The sequence below is a fragment of the Eutrigla gurnardus genome, assembly GCF_963514095.1.
Source record: "Eutrigla gurnardus genome assembly, chromosome: 10".
Taxonomy (NCBI): Eukaryota; Metazoa; Chordata; class Actinopteri; order Perciformes; family Triglidae; genus Eutrigla; species Eutrigla gurnardus.
This window is the reverse complement of record NC_139924.1, coordinates 20226249-20246393: the sequence shown is the minus strand read 5'-3', so window position 1 is coordinate 20246393 and position 20145 is coordinate 20226249. Positions and strand designations below refer to the sequence as shown.

General features: G+C 40.8%; 1 protein-coding gene across 3 annotated transcripts in view; it reads left to right on the top strand.

The window, feature by feature from the left end:
• Positions 1–1080: 1080 nt before the first annotated feature.
• The window catches only part of sik3 (SIK family kinase 3), a 32287-nt gene continuing 13222 nt past the window's right edge, over positions 1081–20145 (top strand). For 2 of the 3 annotated variants that reach the window (XM_084018812.1, XM_084018810.1), the window contains exons 1-14: positions 1081–1399; positions 13996–14112; positions 14406–14469; positions 14639–14800; positions 14987–15111; positions 15595–15718; positions 16188–16306; positions 16515–16625; positions 16791–16925; positions 17293–17373; positions 17841–17950; positions 18535–18688; positions 18854–19003; positions 19099–19172. In XM_084018812.1, coding sequence (XP_083874938.1) covers positions 1109–1399; positions 13996–14112; positions 14406–14469; positions 14639–14800; positions 14987–15111; positions 15595–15718; positions 16188–16306; positions 16515–16625; positions 16791–16925; positions 17293–17373; positions 17841–17950; positions 18535–18688; positions 18854–19003; positions 19099–19172 — 1817 coding nt within the window. In that variant the 5' untranslated portion in view covers positions 1081–1108. The remainder of the gene's footprint in view (positions 1400–13995; positions 14113–14405; positions 14470–14638; positions 14801–14986; positions 15112–15594; positions 15719–16187; positions 16307–16514; positions 16626–16790; positions 16926–17292; positions 17374–17840; positions 17951–18534; positions 18689–18853; positions 19004–19098; positions 19173–20145) is intronic. The other variant, XM_084018811.1, reaches the window with a different exon arrangement.

Genomic DNA, 20145 nt, shown 5'->3' with positions numbered 1-20145 from the left:
CAGAACTGCCCACCACACACGGTCAGTGTACGTAGAATCGTCTGCATAGATTATAGGCACTTGTTAACAGTAACTGGATGATCATTTATCACTTGCAGACCCTACTATGAACGAATGAGAATCGAATCACAGTTTTACAAATCTGTAACACGAATACCAGGACGCAGGAACTCCTCTCTACCATAGAGTGGTGCTGTCTACAACCAAGTGACTGTGCTATAGAATATAATAGAATATAATTGAAGAAGCACTGGAATCCAATAAGAAAAGGTGTGTGCTTTGTCTTCACTCAGTGTGTACTTTCTGGTATTAAGTATAAGTCACTGTGTTAGATTATATGACATTATTTCTTCTAAAATATCTATGTAACATAAAGGATTGCACTACAATTAGTGAAGACATAGTGAGGTGATTTAGTACATATTACACACAATAATTTACAGTAATAAGAGAAAGACAACATGAAAATATTTTGGGGGGAAATGTATTGTGTCATTAAAATGGTATTTTATATGTTCATGGTAAGTCAACCCACAGCCAGGGAATGTATAATTTCTGTCAAGTGGTTTGACTATGTTGTCATTTTTTTTTATTCTGTACACATGGTATCTATTGCACTTCGGTTTAACTTCAACTCAAATAGTGACATTTACCTGTGCAGCGAAGTGGACGTAGCCTGAAGGTTTTGAAACAAAACCTTTGGGAACATTAACATTGAATGTAAATTATAGCTTTGACTCATAATAGCAGGGTGTGCACGATGGCCATGACTTGACTGGCAGAATCGAGTCTGTTCTCTTCAACTCGATGATTCCAATGAGAGCGGTATACCTTTAAAGCCTCATGAAACCGTCTGATCATAGTGCAGCAGTTTGCAAAGAATCACAGAATCATGGGAACCGGAGTGATAATGCGCACTTCTTTGTCGCCAAGGCAACCACAATACGTTTCTGTGGATGAAGTCATTTGTTACGCTGTTCGTTGTCATGGCTACAACCTAGAGAGGGTGCTGCGGAGGAGCGTTCTACGTAAAATGACGCAGGGCGGGGGCGTGCCCGTGATGAGCGCTGCGCAAGGCTGCTTGTTGTTCCCGCAGAGAGGCGAGAAGATGGCGGCCGTGTCAAGCGGAGGTGCAGCTGGGTCCGCTGCGGCCGGGATTACGCACTCTGCCCGACCGACCCACGCAGCCATGGGCCCCCAGAACCGAGCCCAGCCATCCTCCGGGATCAGCCACCCCAGTCGTACCAGCACGGCCACCGGGTGCATCACCAATCCTGGCCACACTTCGGCCACCAGGCCCCCCCCAGCCCGAGTTGGCTACTACGAAATCGAGCGGACCATCGGCAAGGGAAATTTCGCGGTTGTTAAACTAGCCACGCACATCATTACCAAAGCAAAGGTAAGACGACTGGTGTATGAGCGTTAGAGGTGAACAAGTACAAGTTGTCATGATTTTATTTCAAGCCTTTTCGACCATGTACTCGGTATGACGCTGGGGCCTTCAGGCTCTAGAGATACAACGGCCAGCCCGCTGTGGTGACACCGCTGCTTGGTTGTTCGACACGGGGCATCACCTCTAACTATTGGATACAAACACATTTACCACGGGATAAATCTTATTTCACCCGAACGTAATTTGCTAGTAGTGTTTTTTAAATACAGAACGCTAGAGAGGCCTGAGGTTGGTGTGTGGCAAAGCGCAGAGGACGGAGAGAAGGGTATTGACGAAGATGAAAAAAGATGAGACACAGAATGTTCTGACTGTGGTAACGATAGCTAGCTTAGCTTACTAGCTAATTAGCTGTTCGGCTAGACGCAGATATCTTTTAAGACATGCCAACAAGCAGGGCTTAACGTTCACAGCTCTCTGCTGGCTGGATAACTTTACATTAACAACGAACTTCCAAATTTGATTAGTGGAGGTTGACCAAGAATAGTAATTATTTGTGAAAATCCACGTAAAAGCACCACTCCTAACTACTCCAAGCCAGTGAGAGCGTAGCTTTCCAATTTAGCTAGTTTGACACTTTGCTGTTATCATTTCCCGTTAGGAAAGTTTCTTACGTCTTTTATTATACAACCATTTTTTAGTTACTAACCGAACTAGCTTTTCAAACCTTTATTTCAGCTCTGTGCACCATTTTTGGTGGTATTTCAATAACCGAGTTAAAAGCTAGATTACATTTTACGAAGCCGCCCGGACTAGAAAACATTGACATGGCAAAATAAGTGATTACAAACCTGCCACACTTTGAGTTTATGTAGATGCTTTTGCATGGAGTGGTCACCAGTTAGCAGTATTCTGGATGATTGACACATTAACTTGCATGTACTATGATCAACAAATTATTTTCAAATCACTGTGCTACAAATCCATTGCTGTGATTGTGATAGTATTATTATACCCTGTTTTTTATGTAAAGGGTCTGGGCAAATGGTAGGTTTGTACCTTTGTTATAGATAGGTGACATTTTTGGCATTATAAGCAGAAAGGGATGGCTCAGATATTCGAGGTAGTGTATTTTCTTTCTTGCTGACCTATTGAATCAGGTGCCTCAGTGCTTTCTGGCTTTATTTGCCTGAGCCTGTTGTGACTGCCGCTCTAGATACGTATGTCTTCTTGGCTGCTATGTTAGTGTATATCCAGGGTAAAAACAAGTAACTAATCAAAAAATCCCATTTGGCACATTTAACAACAGCAGCATGAGTAACATTTCTGCAAAGAGATGCATTGATTTACGTATTTTGACGTACAGTGACATGAGAAGCCTCTGTCTGTATGTCTAGACCAGTATGCACATCCAATATGACAGATGCTCCGTTGAACTCTAACAACAAATGGGGGAAGCTGAAACTTACGCTTACAGACAGCTCCTGCAATATAGTCATTTTTTACCTGATGAAAATACTTTAATTCTAATGGCACAAATAAAGGTGTGTCAAGGCAGCTGAGTGTGCAGCTTTACCTCTATGCTCTTGTTGACATACACACAGACAGGCTGACACGAGTCATTTGGGCACTTTGCGCCACATAGCTCAGAAACCCTCCCATTTAGTTTGATGAGGCCAAAATAAACTTAGGTCAGTGAGTGCCATTTAGTATTTTTCATTGTTGCATGTGATATTTTAAGGGCTATTCTTTGTTGATGTAGCTGTAATGCAATTTGCGGGATCAGTGTGTCCAATCTGTTTATAAGAGCAAAACAGTAGCAATGTTATAGTGAGAAATTGATGAGCTGGTTATGAAGCTTTGTGTCTGTGTGTGGGTCTGTGTCTGTTAATGCTTGCTGAATGTGTATGTGGCTGTCTGACTGAGTGTGAGAGACGGGCAGAGGACAAAATGACAGTGGACCACGGACTGACAGAAAGAGAGCTCTGTTTGTTGTCTGTTGATGGTGGCCAATTGCTCATGATTTTCTCCAACCAGAACAGGGATTTCGGCACCCCCAGTTGGCTATGAATACCAGAAGAATAGGAGTCAAGTTTAACATGCCTGTGGACATCATGAATATGGATAAGATGATCAGTCATCAGTACTTTGGAAGCTTGTCTTGTGACTTAGGTTTTATAACGATTCAATGAGAAATGCTGACTAGTTGTTAGACGGAGTTGGATAATATCCTGCAGTGCAGTCGCACAGAAACGGACCTGGTCAATAGGGATGGTCCCTTTGTATGCCATAAAACATTCAACAGGTAATTTGTTTAACTTTATTTCCCCCAATTGATAGTTGTATTCTGCAAATTCAGGTGCCTGTAGTTCAATGGGTTTAGTGGGTCATACTTTAAACAAGGTTGGCAGTTCGATCTCCGGCCCTGACTGTCCGCATGTCACTGAACCCCAAGTTGCAACCTGGACTTCACAGCAGACCCCTGCTCCTAGGATGGGTCGTTTAGGATTGGTTGAATTGGAATGTGGGGCTATTGGTTGTGTACTTGCTATCACAGGAGCAGTCACACAACACAAACTTTCAGTGGCAGATGGCTAGCGTACTGCACCTGGATGTTGTAATCGTGAAAGTTTATCTATTGCAGACAAAGGCCAGCTAGTGAAGTGGAAGTCAAAACAGGAGTTTTGATATACTCACACAAATGCTATGCTAGAGGCTGTTGGGCCACACTTTGCTCCGTGGTCTTGATAAATGTTGATTTCAGTTTTCAGTCGCTCCACAAAGTGTATTGCTGGCGGTGACCTTTCAACAGGGGACATCAGTTCTCTATTTGGTCTGGGTTATAAACACTTGTGGATTTTGCGAAAATGAGGTAGTACTTTACGCCAACTTACTGGAATAGCTTTCATTTTAGTTGCCGTCAAGCATTGTGAAAAGTGTCACTAACATTTAAACTAATTGATGTGTAAAAACAATATATTAAATACACATGGTTTGTATGCATTGCAATAAAGTGTTACATTTTTACCAGTGATAAATTAGAATAATAATAATAATCAATTCTAGAAAAGAGACGCATGCAAATTTAATTCAAAATGCACATCACAATTTCCCAAAGTGATAGTAGGTAATCTCATATCTTGATAATGATATACTGTATATATCACAATATAAAGTATTTTCTCATATAATTTATTCAATATAATATGAAATTTAGAAAAACTGTAAACCCTCACGTCTGAGAAGCTGTAACTTGTAACGAATAAACTTATGCTTAATGAATTACAAACAATATAAATGGATTACAGAAATGTTATGCTGGGCAACTCATCTTTCAAGACTCGTTAGACTAGAAAATTTGGCAATTTGAATCCATTGTCCATTCTTTGATGCAACCTAGACTAGTCAAAGCTAGTGTTGCTTATGTCCACCAAGCATTGATGTACACTTCATGGTAAATGTACCTGAAAACAGGCACAAGAAGTGTTCCATGTGTACACACATGTTGGTTCTTCGGTATCACACGAAGATAGCAATGTTGTCAAATAATTATTTTCCAATCAATTTGATGGGCTATTAATGAGGCCTGTAGTTGCCTTGTGTTTCAATGCACTTGATCATATTTCACCTTCTGGCCACATTCCATAACAGATGGGATATTTGCCCATCCTCTTTAGGCCACTATGTTTCATCAATATTCTGGATCTGAAAATGTTAGAAATTGTCGGGTTTTATAAAACCTATTTGGTCCTGGCTGTCCTAAACGGCCGGTCAGCATTAATGTTCAGTGATGATGATGCAAAGTCGTCGGAACGATGCATATTTCCCCATACAGCAAATACTCACTTGCAGGGAAGAAACAAACTTGGTTCTTTCACTAGCCTACTGATTTAATAATTATACATTTATTTCTTGAAATTGTAAATTAAGTGCTGATCACAAATCATAAGAACCCGACGTTTTATCTAAATATTTATTTAATCTGACCAATTGCTAAAAGACAATGTAATTTTTTAATTTTCTGAATAATACTAAACAACAAAAACATGCTTATCTTAGTCTATATTAAGCATTAACCAGAAACGTAGTGCCATTGTTACTATGTGAATCTTCTGTCAGTCAAGTGACTAAGTCTGCCAGTCACACATGTTCATTTTTGTCTTCAGTAATGTACCTGTATACCAGCAATGTATCATATTTGAGTGGATATTTTAACACAACCACCACCGTCCATACTTGTGTGTAATACCTTCACAAAGGAGGTATGGTGGTATTGTATGACCCGATTTAGGGTCACGTAAAGTCACACTTTGAAAAAGCGCTATGTCTTGTTGTGCCCATTACAAGGTGAGTGAGATTGGTAAAAGATGGCATTGTGTGACATCTCTTGACCCTTCCTCTGTAGGGAAGCTGTTCTTCTATCCTCTTTGTCACGACTTTTCCCCTTTCCTCTCGAGTGTTTTTTAGGCATAGGAAGGATGAGCAGGAGGAAGAGGGGGCAGGCAGGAAGGCAAGCGTTAGGTAACAGGCCTAATGTACTGCTTAACAATTTCACTCACTCCCTTAGTCACACTCACACACAAAGACACACTCACGCACAGCTCTCTAACATACATCATCCCCTCTGTTACTCAACGACACACATACACACACTTAAATGTGATTTCATTTGGATGAATAATGTCACAAAGGCGGTGTATTTGCTTGACTTATCATCTTACCCTCTAGTCATCTTCTGCTGCATTCTTAGTAGTGTTATTTTGCAGCCAGTTGGGTGCAAAAGAGAAGCACACAGCCCAGACTCTGTGTCTGCGTGTCTCCCTCTGTTACATGACAGAAGGGAAGACAGTGTTGCTTTCATCAGTATGATCCTATTCCTGTGTTTCTGCCCCAGTTTGATGCCGGAAGTTTGTGCACATACTTGTTTGTGCATGTAACCTCCCCACCTCCTGGAACCGTGGCACTTAAAAAAATCACAACTGTGTGCCATCATCATCATCCATGGTGCTGCATGTTGCCAGAGGCGACCGTGTGTTGCCAAGGCTCTGAGTTGGAGAAAGGTCGCTCTATTGAAGTCATACTGGTTTCCATAGCGATGATGGCGGTTCCAGCCCCCAACCACCACTTCTGAATAGAAACTGACTTGCCATTGGCCAGATTTTTGACTGTAAGCTTTGTACCAACACAATTCTCTTTACAACAGCGGGCGAGGTCAGTAGTTAAACGATAGTCCCAGAGCAGTGTTTAAGCCCTCAAGGTAAAGTTACGGTTATGTTTTTTCTTAGCCTATGGCTACAGCAACTTGTTGCACTTTGTCAGTCATTTCGTTTACATGTGTTTACTGGGAGATCACATCACATGAGGGATAAATTGTCATCTGCAGTGTGTGGTTGCTCTCAAATCTTGCGTGATTAGAGACAAGAACATTGATGAAGATTCTCCTTATGTGTGTGATGCAACCCGATAAGAATTTTAAAATGAGCCCAGCATAAATTCCAATTTAAGGTGGTTATTATTTCAGAATTTAGTTTTTGATACCAATGTAATTGTACATCTTAGTTGCAAATAGCAGATTAATGTGTGATGTCCACTTATTCCACACTGTAGCGTGTCTCTAGTCTTGTACTTTCATCCTGACACACTCAACTGAGTCATTTCCACACAAACTCTTACAAGTACACAACATCTCTGAACTGCGTAGTGCTGACTCATACTGCCTGTACGTTTTCATTTGTGTGTGCACGCTCATAATGGTCTAGTGCTAAACGGTCTTATCTTGTTTGTATGGCGCTGTGTGATTTTTTTTTTTGTGATTTTATACAAACAAACAGACAAGCCGTGATTTTTAACTTCATAACAAGCCGCTTCTAGTTAGCTATTGTAAAGACTAGGTCCCATGTTTTTTTTACCTGAACAGGGGTTTGTTAGCATGCAGGTGTATGTCAGGGCTCTCACCCTGGACAAAATGTGACGGAGAAGAGATCTCATTGCAGCCCTATTACCTATAGGTGAAGAGGAGTAAGTAAATAAATACGTGTTTAACATTATGGGGTTTACATTTGATATGATTAGTAAAATGATTTGAAATCTTTTTTTTTTTTTTTTTAGTCTTTATATAACATAATTCTATTGTCACTAACTGACAGTTCACTGTAAATCTAAATGCTGGCTCCTAACTGGTTAGCTTGCATTAACTGTAACATTACCATTAACATCTGACAGTCAAACGGTAGCTAACATTAATGCTAGTAAGCTAACCTCATCAACTTTGCTTGAATTCCCCTTTGCCAGGCTGTCGTGGGGTCAGGGGGACGCATTCTGTGCCGTGTTTTTGTGGCTGTCTTTGTTGTTAAGGAAGTTGTATAAGAATTGTGTGCATTCATTTTTATTGCCATTCATTGTATCGTTAGCAGGGTAATTCTCTTTCAACTCTCATCCTATATTCACCCCAAAATTACAATCCCATTTTCTCAGCCTCACTACAATGCGACTTCCTTAAAGTGGCAGTCCTTAACATTTTCATCTATTTAATTGTCTTTAAGTTACTATCTATAAAAGAGTGAGTTAAAACAATGGTGATTGATTAGGGCTGTTGGAATGAACTTCGGGATTGGAATATAATTCGAATAATAAAAAAATCTGTACTAGTATTACATTTTTTTTAGAAACTTGTTCTCTAACGTTAGCAAATCTCGCCCTCCTCGCTTCGGCCTACCCGCATAAACGGATGTTTTTGACACATGAAGTCTGATGAACAATAAAGTTTTCTGAATCACAATCTCACTATCAGAAATAGCAGACAACGGCACGTTCACGCGGAAATAACCGCGCAGCAGCACTCGGTGAAATGAAAACAAAGATATCGATGGACCTCTAGAAGCGATGCAGTCATGACAAAGATGCAGTCATGCTGCTGACTGCTAGCTAGATCAAACCGCGTCTCCATCGCCTTATTCATCTGGAACGAGACCAACAGCAGGATGTACGTGAGACAGTGAAAGTAGAGCTGAAGGTGAGACGAGGAGGGCGTAGCCATAGCAACGGGGACACATCGTCTCCAGGAGAATGGCAATGTGTTTGTTTTACTTTCTTAATTATTACTTATCTAGAAAGCCGTCACCTGTTTGTAATTCAACATATGTATTGGTAATATTTTTGGAATGCCCTGTAGTGGACAGGAAGTAAAACAACCACATTGCCCAATAATGGCCATGGCAACATATAAGCCTGTGTAGTGTAGTTTATATTAATAATAGGCTGAATTTGAGCATTAAATATTCTTATACAATTTGAATATTGAAAAAAATATGGAATGCAAATTTGAATAGTATTATAGATGGAAATTGACAGCTCTATTGACCCACTAATGAAAGTGTTTATACTTGCTGCTTTGCCCAGAAATAGTATCTCTGTGTCTGTGGCGACATTTCCGCACAAAATGTTAAACTAGAGATGCTTTTTATATCAGTCAGCAGCGGTTGGTCTGCCCTGGTGGAGCTACTCACGGAAGTGTATGCTGAGTTTCATTGTAATCAGAAATATAGGGAGGTTGTGTTTGGACCATTACATTTTAAAGCTGCTGCCTTTTAGCAGTCCAAGCAAATATGAAGGGTTTGAAGATGCTCTAACTTCTGTTTCAGTTGGACTTTTAGTTTGACTCTTAACGTCAGCATTAATGTCTTGAGCCTGAGGATATTATGTCTAGGGCTTTTATTGTGAAAGAATTAGATCAGGTCAGCACTGCATTCGCCGTCCTGGTTCGGACTTTGGAGTTGTTTCATGAATATAAGCGCAACTCAATCCATTCCACACAACTTGATTGGTTGTAGTGCATAAGCTCGGAACATTGACGTTGTTCAAAAAAAAAGTACCCATGACAAAAAACAACAGAAAAAATAAATTGACGTGTGACATAATCTCATGAAAACAACAGCCCCGGTGTGTAAATGCCTTGAACTCACAACTCCACACTAGTATGGATTTAGCCTGAGAAGAACAGGAGCTGTACTAATCTGTATCACCTGTTTATGAAGGTTAACCTCATGCATAATAGCTTGCCCCAGCTTCCCAATGTAGACGTTACACCATAGACCCAGTTCTCAGTTAAGGATTAGCTTCATAATAGTTGAGTCATAGATGGATGTTTTCAAAGTCAATATTGGTTAAATCTCAAGAATGCTGAATGGCTATGTTGACAACTATAAAAAAAAATGTTGTTTAACTTGTTATTGTCTATTGGTTAGCTATTAGACCTTACAGCTTCTCTGCTCAATATTTTGATTCCTTATATTTTGTTTAAAAAACCTAAACCTCTTTAAAACAATGCACGTAACTCTTTAATTACAGTATATTTCAACAAATATATTTCAGCAGAGAATATTGGGATAAAAAAAATACATCAATTTTTTTTCATTGTTGATTATATTGTCTGTCGTTTTTTCTGATATTTTGGTTGTTTAGTCTACACAGAGTTGCTGGTTTATTAGGCAAATTAGGCAAAAACTACTAATGTAGTCTACTCTAAGCCCAGCAATACATTTTTTGGGATGGGTTGCTGGTAGGGGTGTAACGGTACACAAAAATCTCGGTTCGGTACGTACCTCGGTTTTGAGGTCACGGTTCGGTTCATTTTCGGTACAGTAAGAAAACAAAATGCAAAATATAAATGTGCTAGTTGTTTATTACTTTTGTGCTTTTACAGTAGGAACATGCACTGGAGCTAGAATGCTGCTCAAAAATATAAATACAAGTATTTAAAATATTTATTTAAAAAATAAAAATAAATAAAAATAACAGACTGTTTCTTTAAAAAAAATTCTCCATCTGATGTGCAAAATTGAACAGTTGCAACACTAAATAGTTTCAAGTTGTTGCTCAGATTAAATAACATGAATAAGGCTCAGACTGTTTTTTTAAAAACAAATCTTATATGTAAGCATTGACGGTCTAAGGTTGACAGTCTAAGGTTAACCACATGCATTTATGCGCATAGTTTCGGTTTCTGTACACATATGTGAGCTCTGGGTGCCCGGTACAAAATATTTGAAATATTTGCTCAAATGACAATTCATGTTGCTCCTTTTATCCGCCCGGTGCAAATTTGTGTCGATTATCTCGTCCCATTGACTTAATATATTGTGAAAAGTTCTTTCTGTGTTTGGTGTCAACACACAATAAAATAGTTATTTTACCAGATGCCAACAGCTGTCATATATCAAAAAGACAAATTACTTGGTTTAACATTTTCAAGAATCTTGGGAGTGTTATGTGCTATAGCAAATTGCTTACATGCGGTCGTAATTGACACTACATTAAGCCCCACCACCTGCTGCTACTTCATCAAGCTGTGAAAGCTACCATGTTGCCCACACTGTCATTTACAGCAAATGCTGCATAAATATTAGTACATTTTTTTGGATAAAACTGAAATAAAATTGAGAGAAAAGCACACAGTAGTGTCTACAATATGTGTTGTGTTTATATCCAGGAAGCCAAACTGACTCAGCAGCGAAAACATGTTTTGCTTCTATCTTTATCTCTAACATTTTAGATCACAGCGTAAAAGCTAGACTCCATTGAAGTGTAATAAACAGTGACTAGAGCTTGGCAATATATCGCTATTAGATGGATATCGTGATTTCAGAGATGTCGTGTAAGAAATTGAATATAGTAATACGTTTGTAAGGCTGCATTTCAGTAAACTCGGGCCCAATCCCAATGTCTGCCTTAAACCCTGAACTCTGAGGGATTTAACTGATGTCACCTGGTAAATGGTTGCATGTGAGATGCTATGAGGGTCTGAAATGGTAAATACAAATGGGACAGCACTTGGCATGTCACATTACTTTGATGACACAAAACATGTTATCTAAGAGTGTGGGTTTGATCTGAAAATCTTTCAGGCTCTTATCATCCCAACGTCTTGCGGATAGACCGAACAAATCACGGCTTCTGATTTTTTTTTCACAAATTGTCATCATTATGTAGTCACTTCGGCATCCTTGTTATCTGTTCATTCCAATCAAATCACAAACAAACTGTTTATTTTGGTTTTGTACTGTAGTAAAGCAGCAGATGTCTGGCATGCTATTCACAGTGACTACAGTTGGTTATTTCAGCCATGATTGATGAAACCTAGTCAGTGTCTACATCAAGGTAAAATGGCTATTGTATTTTAATCTCTGTTGTTTCTTGTGTGCTGTGAAGCTAGAATCTGTATGTGAGTTGTGTTTTTACAGTAAAATCGTCCACATTTCTTCGCTGGACACCAGCTGCTGTGGGATGGTGCTGTGTTGAGGTCACCGTCATGTGTTTGGAGGGGCTATGTGACACTTCATCTTATAGCAGCAGGCCTCTCAGGAGTGTGTGTCTGTGTCTGTGTCTGTGTCTGTGTCTGTGTGTGTGTGTGTGTGTGTGTGTGTGTGTGTGTGTGTGTGTGTGTGTGTGTGTGTGTGTGTGTGTGTGTGTGTGTGTGTGTGTGTGTGTGTGTGTGTGTGTGTGTGTGTGTGTGTGTGTGTGTGTGTGTCTGTTTGTGTGTGTTTACACCCAGACCTTTTGATGGAAAATTCCAGAGTCATGGAAGCTAGTGCAAAGCACGCTGGACACCTCGAGGGTGTTCAGTCACAACATATTTACTATAGCCCCTGTTGGCTGGAGCTAAAGCTGGAAACCCAACCTTGTAAATGTACACTGGTCACATGGTTGTTTGCAGAGTACATACTACTTGGCATCACCCATCATCTAGCTAGCTAGGTGTATGATTTTTAGCACGACAAAGTGTTGTTAAGTGTTGGCAGTGATAGTCAGGCATGTTACCAATCATCAAATCTCTATGGTATGAGTAATGGCGTATTTGAGTGACCAATATGTAACACCTGAAATGTTTGCAACTCCAGAGTGACAGCTAACTGCTCCATCTTGTCATCTAGCCAATTGAACAAGCTCCCTCCCACTAGGCAGCGCACAACAAGCCTCTCTGCACAATTGTAGTTGTAGCCCAGTGTCCCCATTTTCAGAAGAGCTCCCTCAAAATCAGCATAATGAGTATGTGTAGTCAGATGTCGGCATACATTTGAGTGTGTGTGTGTGTGTGTGCGTGTGTGTTGTGTGTGTGTGTGTGATACAGATATCCTGTTGTTAAGATGCAGAGGAGAGCGATTACATCAACAAAACTGGTTAACTGCCAATGACGAGAATAGATTCCTAGAGCTTAAAATACCACACAGACACATTCCAAACAGACACATGCATGGCAAGAGTTTTAATAATACTTATTTTTAATCTCTACTTTTGCTTGTGTTCGGTGTCTTTACAGGCCGTATTGCCGTATTTTCAAGCAGCACTTTGCCAAAACAAAAAGTACAGGAGTACTTGTATTAGGTGGGCTATAAACTTCTTAGAAGCGAGGTGACACTCCACCATATTCATTAAAAAAAGATGCTCACTCTTTTTAAATTAAGAGCTCACCCAGAACAAATGCCTGATTGAATAATGCATAATGTATAATCAAATAAACTTTATATAAACGTAGTCTTTGCAAATTAGTACATGTAGGAAAATACCAATCCACCTTTTCCACAGTTATAAGATGCCCTTGAAGGGTGATGTGGATTAATGCCACTGTTGTAATTCTGCGCTCTCCCAGGAGCCCTCTATTTACTCTCCCCTACTTCCCCTTCCTGCCTACAATAGGAAGTCGCCCTTGTTGAGCTTCAGATTGCCTTCTTCGTGTCTCTTGTCAGGAAAGGGACAGCTCAGGATGGCACTAATAGATAAGGTGCTGCTGTGTGTACGTGTCATTGCAGGATGCATACTTTTCCTTTTTTCACACACTCGGACTGTACTGGCTCATCTATTTTTTTTTCTGAAGAAGCTGTGTTTTTGTGGCAGCCCCATTAACTTTGCTTGATTAAGTCATTAAAGTCATCTGTCTATTCCTAAGTGGCAGCGTAAAGCTGCTGTCACACATCATGATCGTCCATGTGCTAGAGCCACTGTCGAGGGCTGAGCCATCATGCATGAGTCGTACTTGCAGTCGAAGGTCGTGGCACAGGTCAGGTTACCCAAACAAGCTGGAATGCAGGGAAACACACAGTTTGTGCTATTCACCATCTTAAGAAATGCAAACATCTCCTTGTAGTATTGTTTGTTTTTCCGACCCAGTCAGTGGTAGATAATTTGTTCTTGACTTGTTTTTGCGCGTTCGTTAATGGATTAGTGGTGCCAGGTCATGTTGAATTGCATGTCTGACTCACACCCTCCCTTTAGCCGCGTTGCTGGTTATTTTCTTGGCACTTTGCTCTTCCATGATTACTGTGTCATCATACCAATATTGCATGGGTGCTGGGGAATTGTTGCCTGCAATTTAAGTGTCGGCTAAATATCATTAATGTGAATGTATTGTCTTTATTTTGAACCCTCAAGTGCAGGTAAACATATTACAAAATGTATGATACATTCTTTCCTGTTTTGTCTCCTTTTTGTCTTCCATACTTCCTCCTTCCCTCACTGTTTCCTCCTCAATCTTGCTCTCTCTCATTTCACCCTCCTTCATCATCTATTCTTATCTCTCTCCATCCATCCCTTTCTTGTCTCTCTGTCTCCAGGTGGCTATAAAAATAGTGGATAAGACCCAGCTGGACGATGAGAATCTGAAAAAGATTTTCAGAGAGGTGCAAATCATGAAGTTGCTGAAGCACCCCCACATCATTCGCCTCTATCAGGTACAATTTAAGTCACCCACAGAGCTTGTCTGCAACAGACCCTAGCAGTTTAATCATAATCTAATGTGATCACGTGTCCACAACACGTAACGTTGAAATCACACATGCATACATTGGACATTACACTGAGTGAATGGCAGTTTTTATTCTATTTTAGTCTTCTTGTATGTATGTCAAATGCTGCTTACTCATCCAGTTGTGTAACGGGTGAATCGCCTATTATAATATGTTGGCCTTTCCTCTGAAAAAGGCGTCTGTAGGACCTGGTTGTTATAATTTCTTTATGTTTTTAGGTGATGGAGACGGAGAGGATGATCTATCTGGTAACAGAGTATGCTAGCGGTGGAGAGATATTCGGTAAGGGAGTTCCCCACTATTGCTTTCTAAAGCGTCAAAAAAATCTTGTGTATTTCCTTGATGGTTAAATGTTGCAAGTTATTCGGTTAAATCACAACAGACTCATTTGCGTATTTCAAATTTGAGGCCCATAACTTCCTAAACTGTACATTTTTTGCTGTGCACGCAGACCACCTGGTGGCTCATGGGCGTATGGCGGAAAAGGACGCCAGGAAGAAGTTCAAACAGATTGTGGCAGCAGTCCATTTCTGTCACTGCCGCAACATCGTCCACAGAGACCTGAAGGCTGAGAATCTGCTACTGGACCACAACCTTAACATCAAAATCGCAGGTGTGTGTTTGTACATAAGAATGTATGGGTGGAAAACTTGATTTCAGTCTGTCTTAGTGAGTGGGCGTAGGCAAGTGTTAACATGTGCTTTTGGAGGATTTGATGGGTTGATTTAATTTACTCGTCAAATTTACTTGTCAAATGAAGTTATACGATTGAATAAACCTCTCCTCACCCCCCTTTCAGATTTTGGCTTCAGTAACCTGTTTTCTCGAGGACAGCTGTTGAAGACATGGTGTGGCAGCCCTCCCTATGCTGCACCAGAACTCTTTGAGGGCAAGGAGTATGACGGACCTAAAGTAGATATATGGGTGAGTAGACATTTAGGTTTGCATAAGCCCGTTGGTCTGCAGGACAGGATGAAGCTAATTGTCTTGAAGACAAAAAAATATCCAGCGTAAAGGAAAGGCCCTGAAAGGTCTTAAATAACAATGTATTCAATAGTCTGGAATGCTCTGGATTTATTAATAATTACAATAATTGTTTGTTGAAATCTTCTTTAAATTTTATGTACTCTTATGGATTGACTATGTTGTAATTTTTGTGGTTTATTCTGCACACATGACATCTGTTGCATTCTGTTCATGGGGGATGAGGGGACGAGGGATACATCCTCACTTGTTGTCAAAGGGCTTATTAAGGGAGTTTTTCCTTATGCAATGGAGGGTTCCAGGACAGAGGATGTTGTTCTACAGACTGTATAGCCCTCCGAGGCAAATTTGCGATTTGGTGCTCTATATTAAAAAATTAAAATTGAATGGAATTTGTTTTTCTCTCGTCTTTTCTCTCCATAGAGCTTAGGTGTGGTGTTGTATGTGTTGGTATGCGGCGCCCTGCCTTTCGACGGCAGCACTTTACAAAATTTGCGGGCACGTGTCCTCAGTGGCAAGTTTCGCATCCCCTTCTTCATGTCCACAGGTAAGACCCTATTAAAAGTACCCTATTTCCATCTCAATATGCATACTTCAGTATCAGTGCTATAAGTCATAACGTTTAGGGCAAAGCAAAGTCTGAAGCGATACTTCACCAAAAATCTATTTGTTTAGTATCAAGCACTTACCACTGTTACATTTACATTTAGGGCATTTAGCAGGCGCTTTTGTCCAAAGTGACTTACAATAAGAACATTTGTCGAATTGACCATTTAAACCATTCCTGTGGCATATTGAGTAAACGGATATACAGTGGAGTGGGTTGAGAACTGTCTGTCATTCATGGCGGAAATATGTATCTCAACATCTACAATCAAAGCCTACAAAGAATAAAAATATTTTGATTAGTGTAGTACTTCAAGTCAATTTTTTTTAAATGTCAAAAGAACTGCAGACTTATATGGATGATTTTCAGTATTGATGTTTTGAGTGATGCACGTTGTGTGTAATTGCAGACTGTGAGTACTTGATCAGGCACATGTTAGTGCTGGAGCCCAGCAGACGGTTGACCATGGAGCAGATTTGTAAGAACAAATGGATGAGACTAGGAGATCCAGACCCAGACTTCGACAGGGTAAGACCCCTCTACAAGTCAGAGCACCTCAGCAGTCAATATCTTCATCACCAAGGGCAGGGTCATGTAATGATAATTTATCTAAAGCAAAATCATTTTTAAGTAATTTCTACCTTGGTGTCGGATGACGGTGGCCCAAGCGGTGAAATGAAAGTCTATGGAAGTTTTTCTTATGACATTTTGACTTGAATTTCTTCTCTTTTTCCAGTTGATAGTGGAGTGTGAGCAGGTGAAGACCGAGAGAGAGATGGAGCTCATCAATGAGCAGGTGCTGATAGCCATGTGTGAGATGGGCCTGGATCGAGAACGCACACTTCAGGTTGGTCACAAATGAGTAGCTGAATTAAACTGATTTATTTAGATCCTCTGTATCGCTTTTTGTTAAAGGTATGAGTCAAGGTTAAGTGTTTAAGTATATCTAACTTCACAAGGATCCACTTTTTTTTTTTCACAACCTATATGTATTCTGTCTTTTCCTCTTTAGTCCCTACAAACGGATGCATACGATCACTACAGTGCCATCTACAGTTTGCTGGCTGACCGTCTCAAGAAACACAAGACCCTGCGTGTTGCCCCACCCACACCGCGCTCCATTAGCTATCCCCTTAACGCCGTACAGGTAATTAATTGTCCGCTGTTGTTTGCATGATAAAACAGTGGCTTTGCAGCCTACCTATGTCAATCTCTTTTAACACGGTTTTATAGTATTTTGGAGAATTTATTTTTTGTTAAATTCTTCAATGTCATACATTTAACAGTTGATTGCGAGAGCTTGTAGCAATGACATTGATGAAGGGCACATTTGGACTGGTTTTATCAGTCTAACTTACAGTAGTCATTGTGTTTGTCCACTGATTGAGTTAATTGCTTTAACCCATATCTGCCAATCCCACTGCACTAATGGGATTGCTAGAAAATAAGTACAATCCTCACACGACCCGTGTGTGTGTGTGTGTGTGTGTGCTTGTGTATGTGCGTGTGCCCAGCAGACGGATCCGCAAGGTAATCCTGTTAGCATGACCGTTCCCCATGTCCAGCTCATCAACCCGGAGAACCAGATTGTTGAGGTGAGCCAACAAGGCCGCACACGTGTTTGCATCACACTGGCAGTGCGTGGCCGGTGGTGAGGGTCAACATCCACCATAAACAGGCTAGGATCCGGCAACAGCGTCCAATCTTCATATTGACGATTTGCATGTTTGTAATCACAGGCTGTCCAGTATTTACAGTTTAATTGTATAGTTTACTACTGTTAGTGTAGCATGGGATCCATCTCACGCACTACGGTCACACGCATTATCACACTCACTTAAGCTGAACTCACACAGCCTCAAAGCTGACTCATAAATGTTGTGAAACACAAGAATGCGTCAGATTACTGCATTGCAGCAGGGATTTTAATAGAAGATTTGGACTTTAAAGCATATATTAGAAATGAAACACATTTCAAACGAATATGTTCTTTTGATATGTTGCTACACACTACCTAATGGCGTTACTAATGACCAAATATGTGTTTTTATTTATTCTTTAGCCGGATGGCAGCATGGCACTGGACAGTGATGAAGGGGAGGAACCATCTCCAGAGGCTATGGCTCGCTACCTTTCAATGAGGCGGCACACCGTGGGAGTACCAGACCAAAGGTAAAAAGCTCCAATTTTCTGTTATGCTACAATATCACGAGTAGTCATCAAAATCTCTGTCATCATCAATCATTTCCTTGCATTTTTATTTACAAATGTATTTCGTGAAAATAAGTAACCTTTCGAAACTTCATAATTGATTCTCTTCTGAGGTAAGGATCAAATGTTCGTTCATACTATCAGAGATTTGGTTTGAACCCTCCGTCAAAATTGTATTTATTTCAGGCAGTTGTCAAAAGATGGAGGCACCCATGTTGCTCACCTGGTAGCATGTGTACCATGTATCAACGCCTAACTGCCGGTTTGATTCCAGCTCAGGCCCTTTCCAGTCTCTCGCCTAGCTTTAAAGATCTAAAAAGCAGAAATTCTAACATTCTTTTTAAGATTGATAGTGTGAGGTTGATGCTGTGTTTCTGCCAACCACTGAGCCATCAGAGAGTGTTGTGAAGTTTTAAGGCAATCAAAAAAAATAGTTGCTAGTGAGTTTTTTAAGATGCATTTAAATAATATATCCCACATAAGGTTATATTTTACTTAGCTAGCACATAAACTCCTTTCCGATGTTCTCCCTTCTCCTACTACAGGACAGATATGCAGGAGGACCAGAAACTGCCACCAGGTTTCCCTCGTGGAGCAGTGCCCCAGCCCCCTTTCCCCCCATTGGCCCCAACTATGGGCCAGATGCACACACTCATGCCTACACAGAGCTTGCAGCCAACACAGCAACTGGAGTACAAGGTACAGTCGGTTGAGTTAGTTTGGACCCGGGGTCTTTCAGTTAGTATTAAAATGTTTCTGGAAGTTATTTGTTTATTTGCAGAAACATGAATATGGAGGGTCAAAATATCAACTTTTTGTTTTCCCCCTCCAATCTGACTTTCTGTGGGTCTGCTGACCCTCCAGGAGCAGTCATTGCTCCAGCCACCCACCCTGCAGCTGCTCAACGGCATGGGGCCACTTGGTCGAAGAGCTTCCGACGGTGGGGCTAACATTCAACTACACGCTCAACTCCTCAAGAGGCCCCGTGGGCCTTCACCACTTGTCGCCAGCCCAGTAAGGATCTACATTTCTATATGTGTGCAATTTCTATGTTCTCCTCTCATATAAACTGTAGGAATGTTGACGGGTAAATCCTTTGCCTCTCTTAGCACCCTATCCCTGCAGTAGCTCCGGTGGATGAAGAGGGTTCAGACGGAGAGCCAGACCAAGAGGCAGTACAGAGGTAACCCACGATGACGGTTTTTGGTGAAGGGGTATACTGCACAGGGGTGCTGTCTAAACTGGACGCTCTGGAGGGCCTGTAACCTGTGACAACAGGTCGGTGGGTTCCGTATGAAGAATTTGGCTGGCTTAATTGTAATTTCAGTAATTTTCTCAATACATTACTTTTATGAAAAGTTTGTATCATTAGTTCGATTTATATTTATTCTCTTGAGGCGCTACCTCACATCATTTACAGTAATTTCCTACAGTAGTAAATACAGGTCTGCATCACCACCTCTATGCGACAAACTGTTTACAGGCCTAAAATAGTGACAAAATACTAGCAATGTTATGCCATTTCTTGAAGCCAGTCAGCAAATCTTGCAGTTGGACGGGCGTGTTAAATTCTCTTAACTGAATAACTAGCTCTGCAGTGGAGGTTAATAGAAGTATCTATGCAAGAAGCCAGATAAATCATCCAGAATAAGAGCTTTGACATAAGATATGAAATCAAGCCAGTGTACGGTTAGGCATAGGTTTGATATACGGAATTGTGATGTTGGATTCAGAAGTCCGGGTTAGGGTTTCCCAGCTGGTCCTCCTCAGACAGCACCTTCTGTAGACTTCGCTGGTGTCCTGGGTTGCTGGGAGTGAGTGCCACATGGCTGCTCTGCTTTTTCCTACGGGAGGTGGCCACTCTGCTGTGGTGCTTACCCCTTCTCTCCTCCTTTCTCCATCACGCAAGTGCCTTCTGCCACAGTTCCAAACTGAACATGCCACCAAATCAAGCCCTCCTATCTTTCAAACTCTTTGGCTAAGAGCTTCTTTATATCTTTCATTCCAGGAAGTGCCAAATTATTCTCTGGACTTTCTCACTCTTTCTCACACAGCTTTGCTAACTCTGAAGCTTGCAAACCTATAAAAAACGATCCAGCCCCATCCTTAAATTGGAAGCTGGGGGGTTGTGGGATACCCATAAGCTATAACATCCA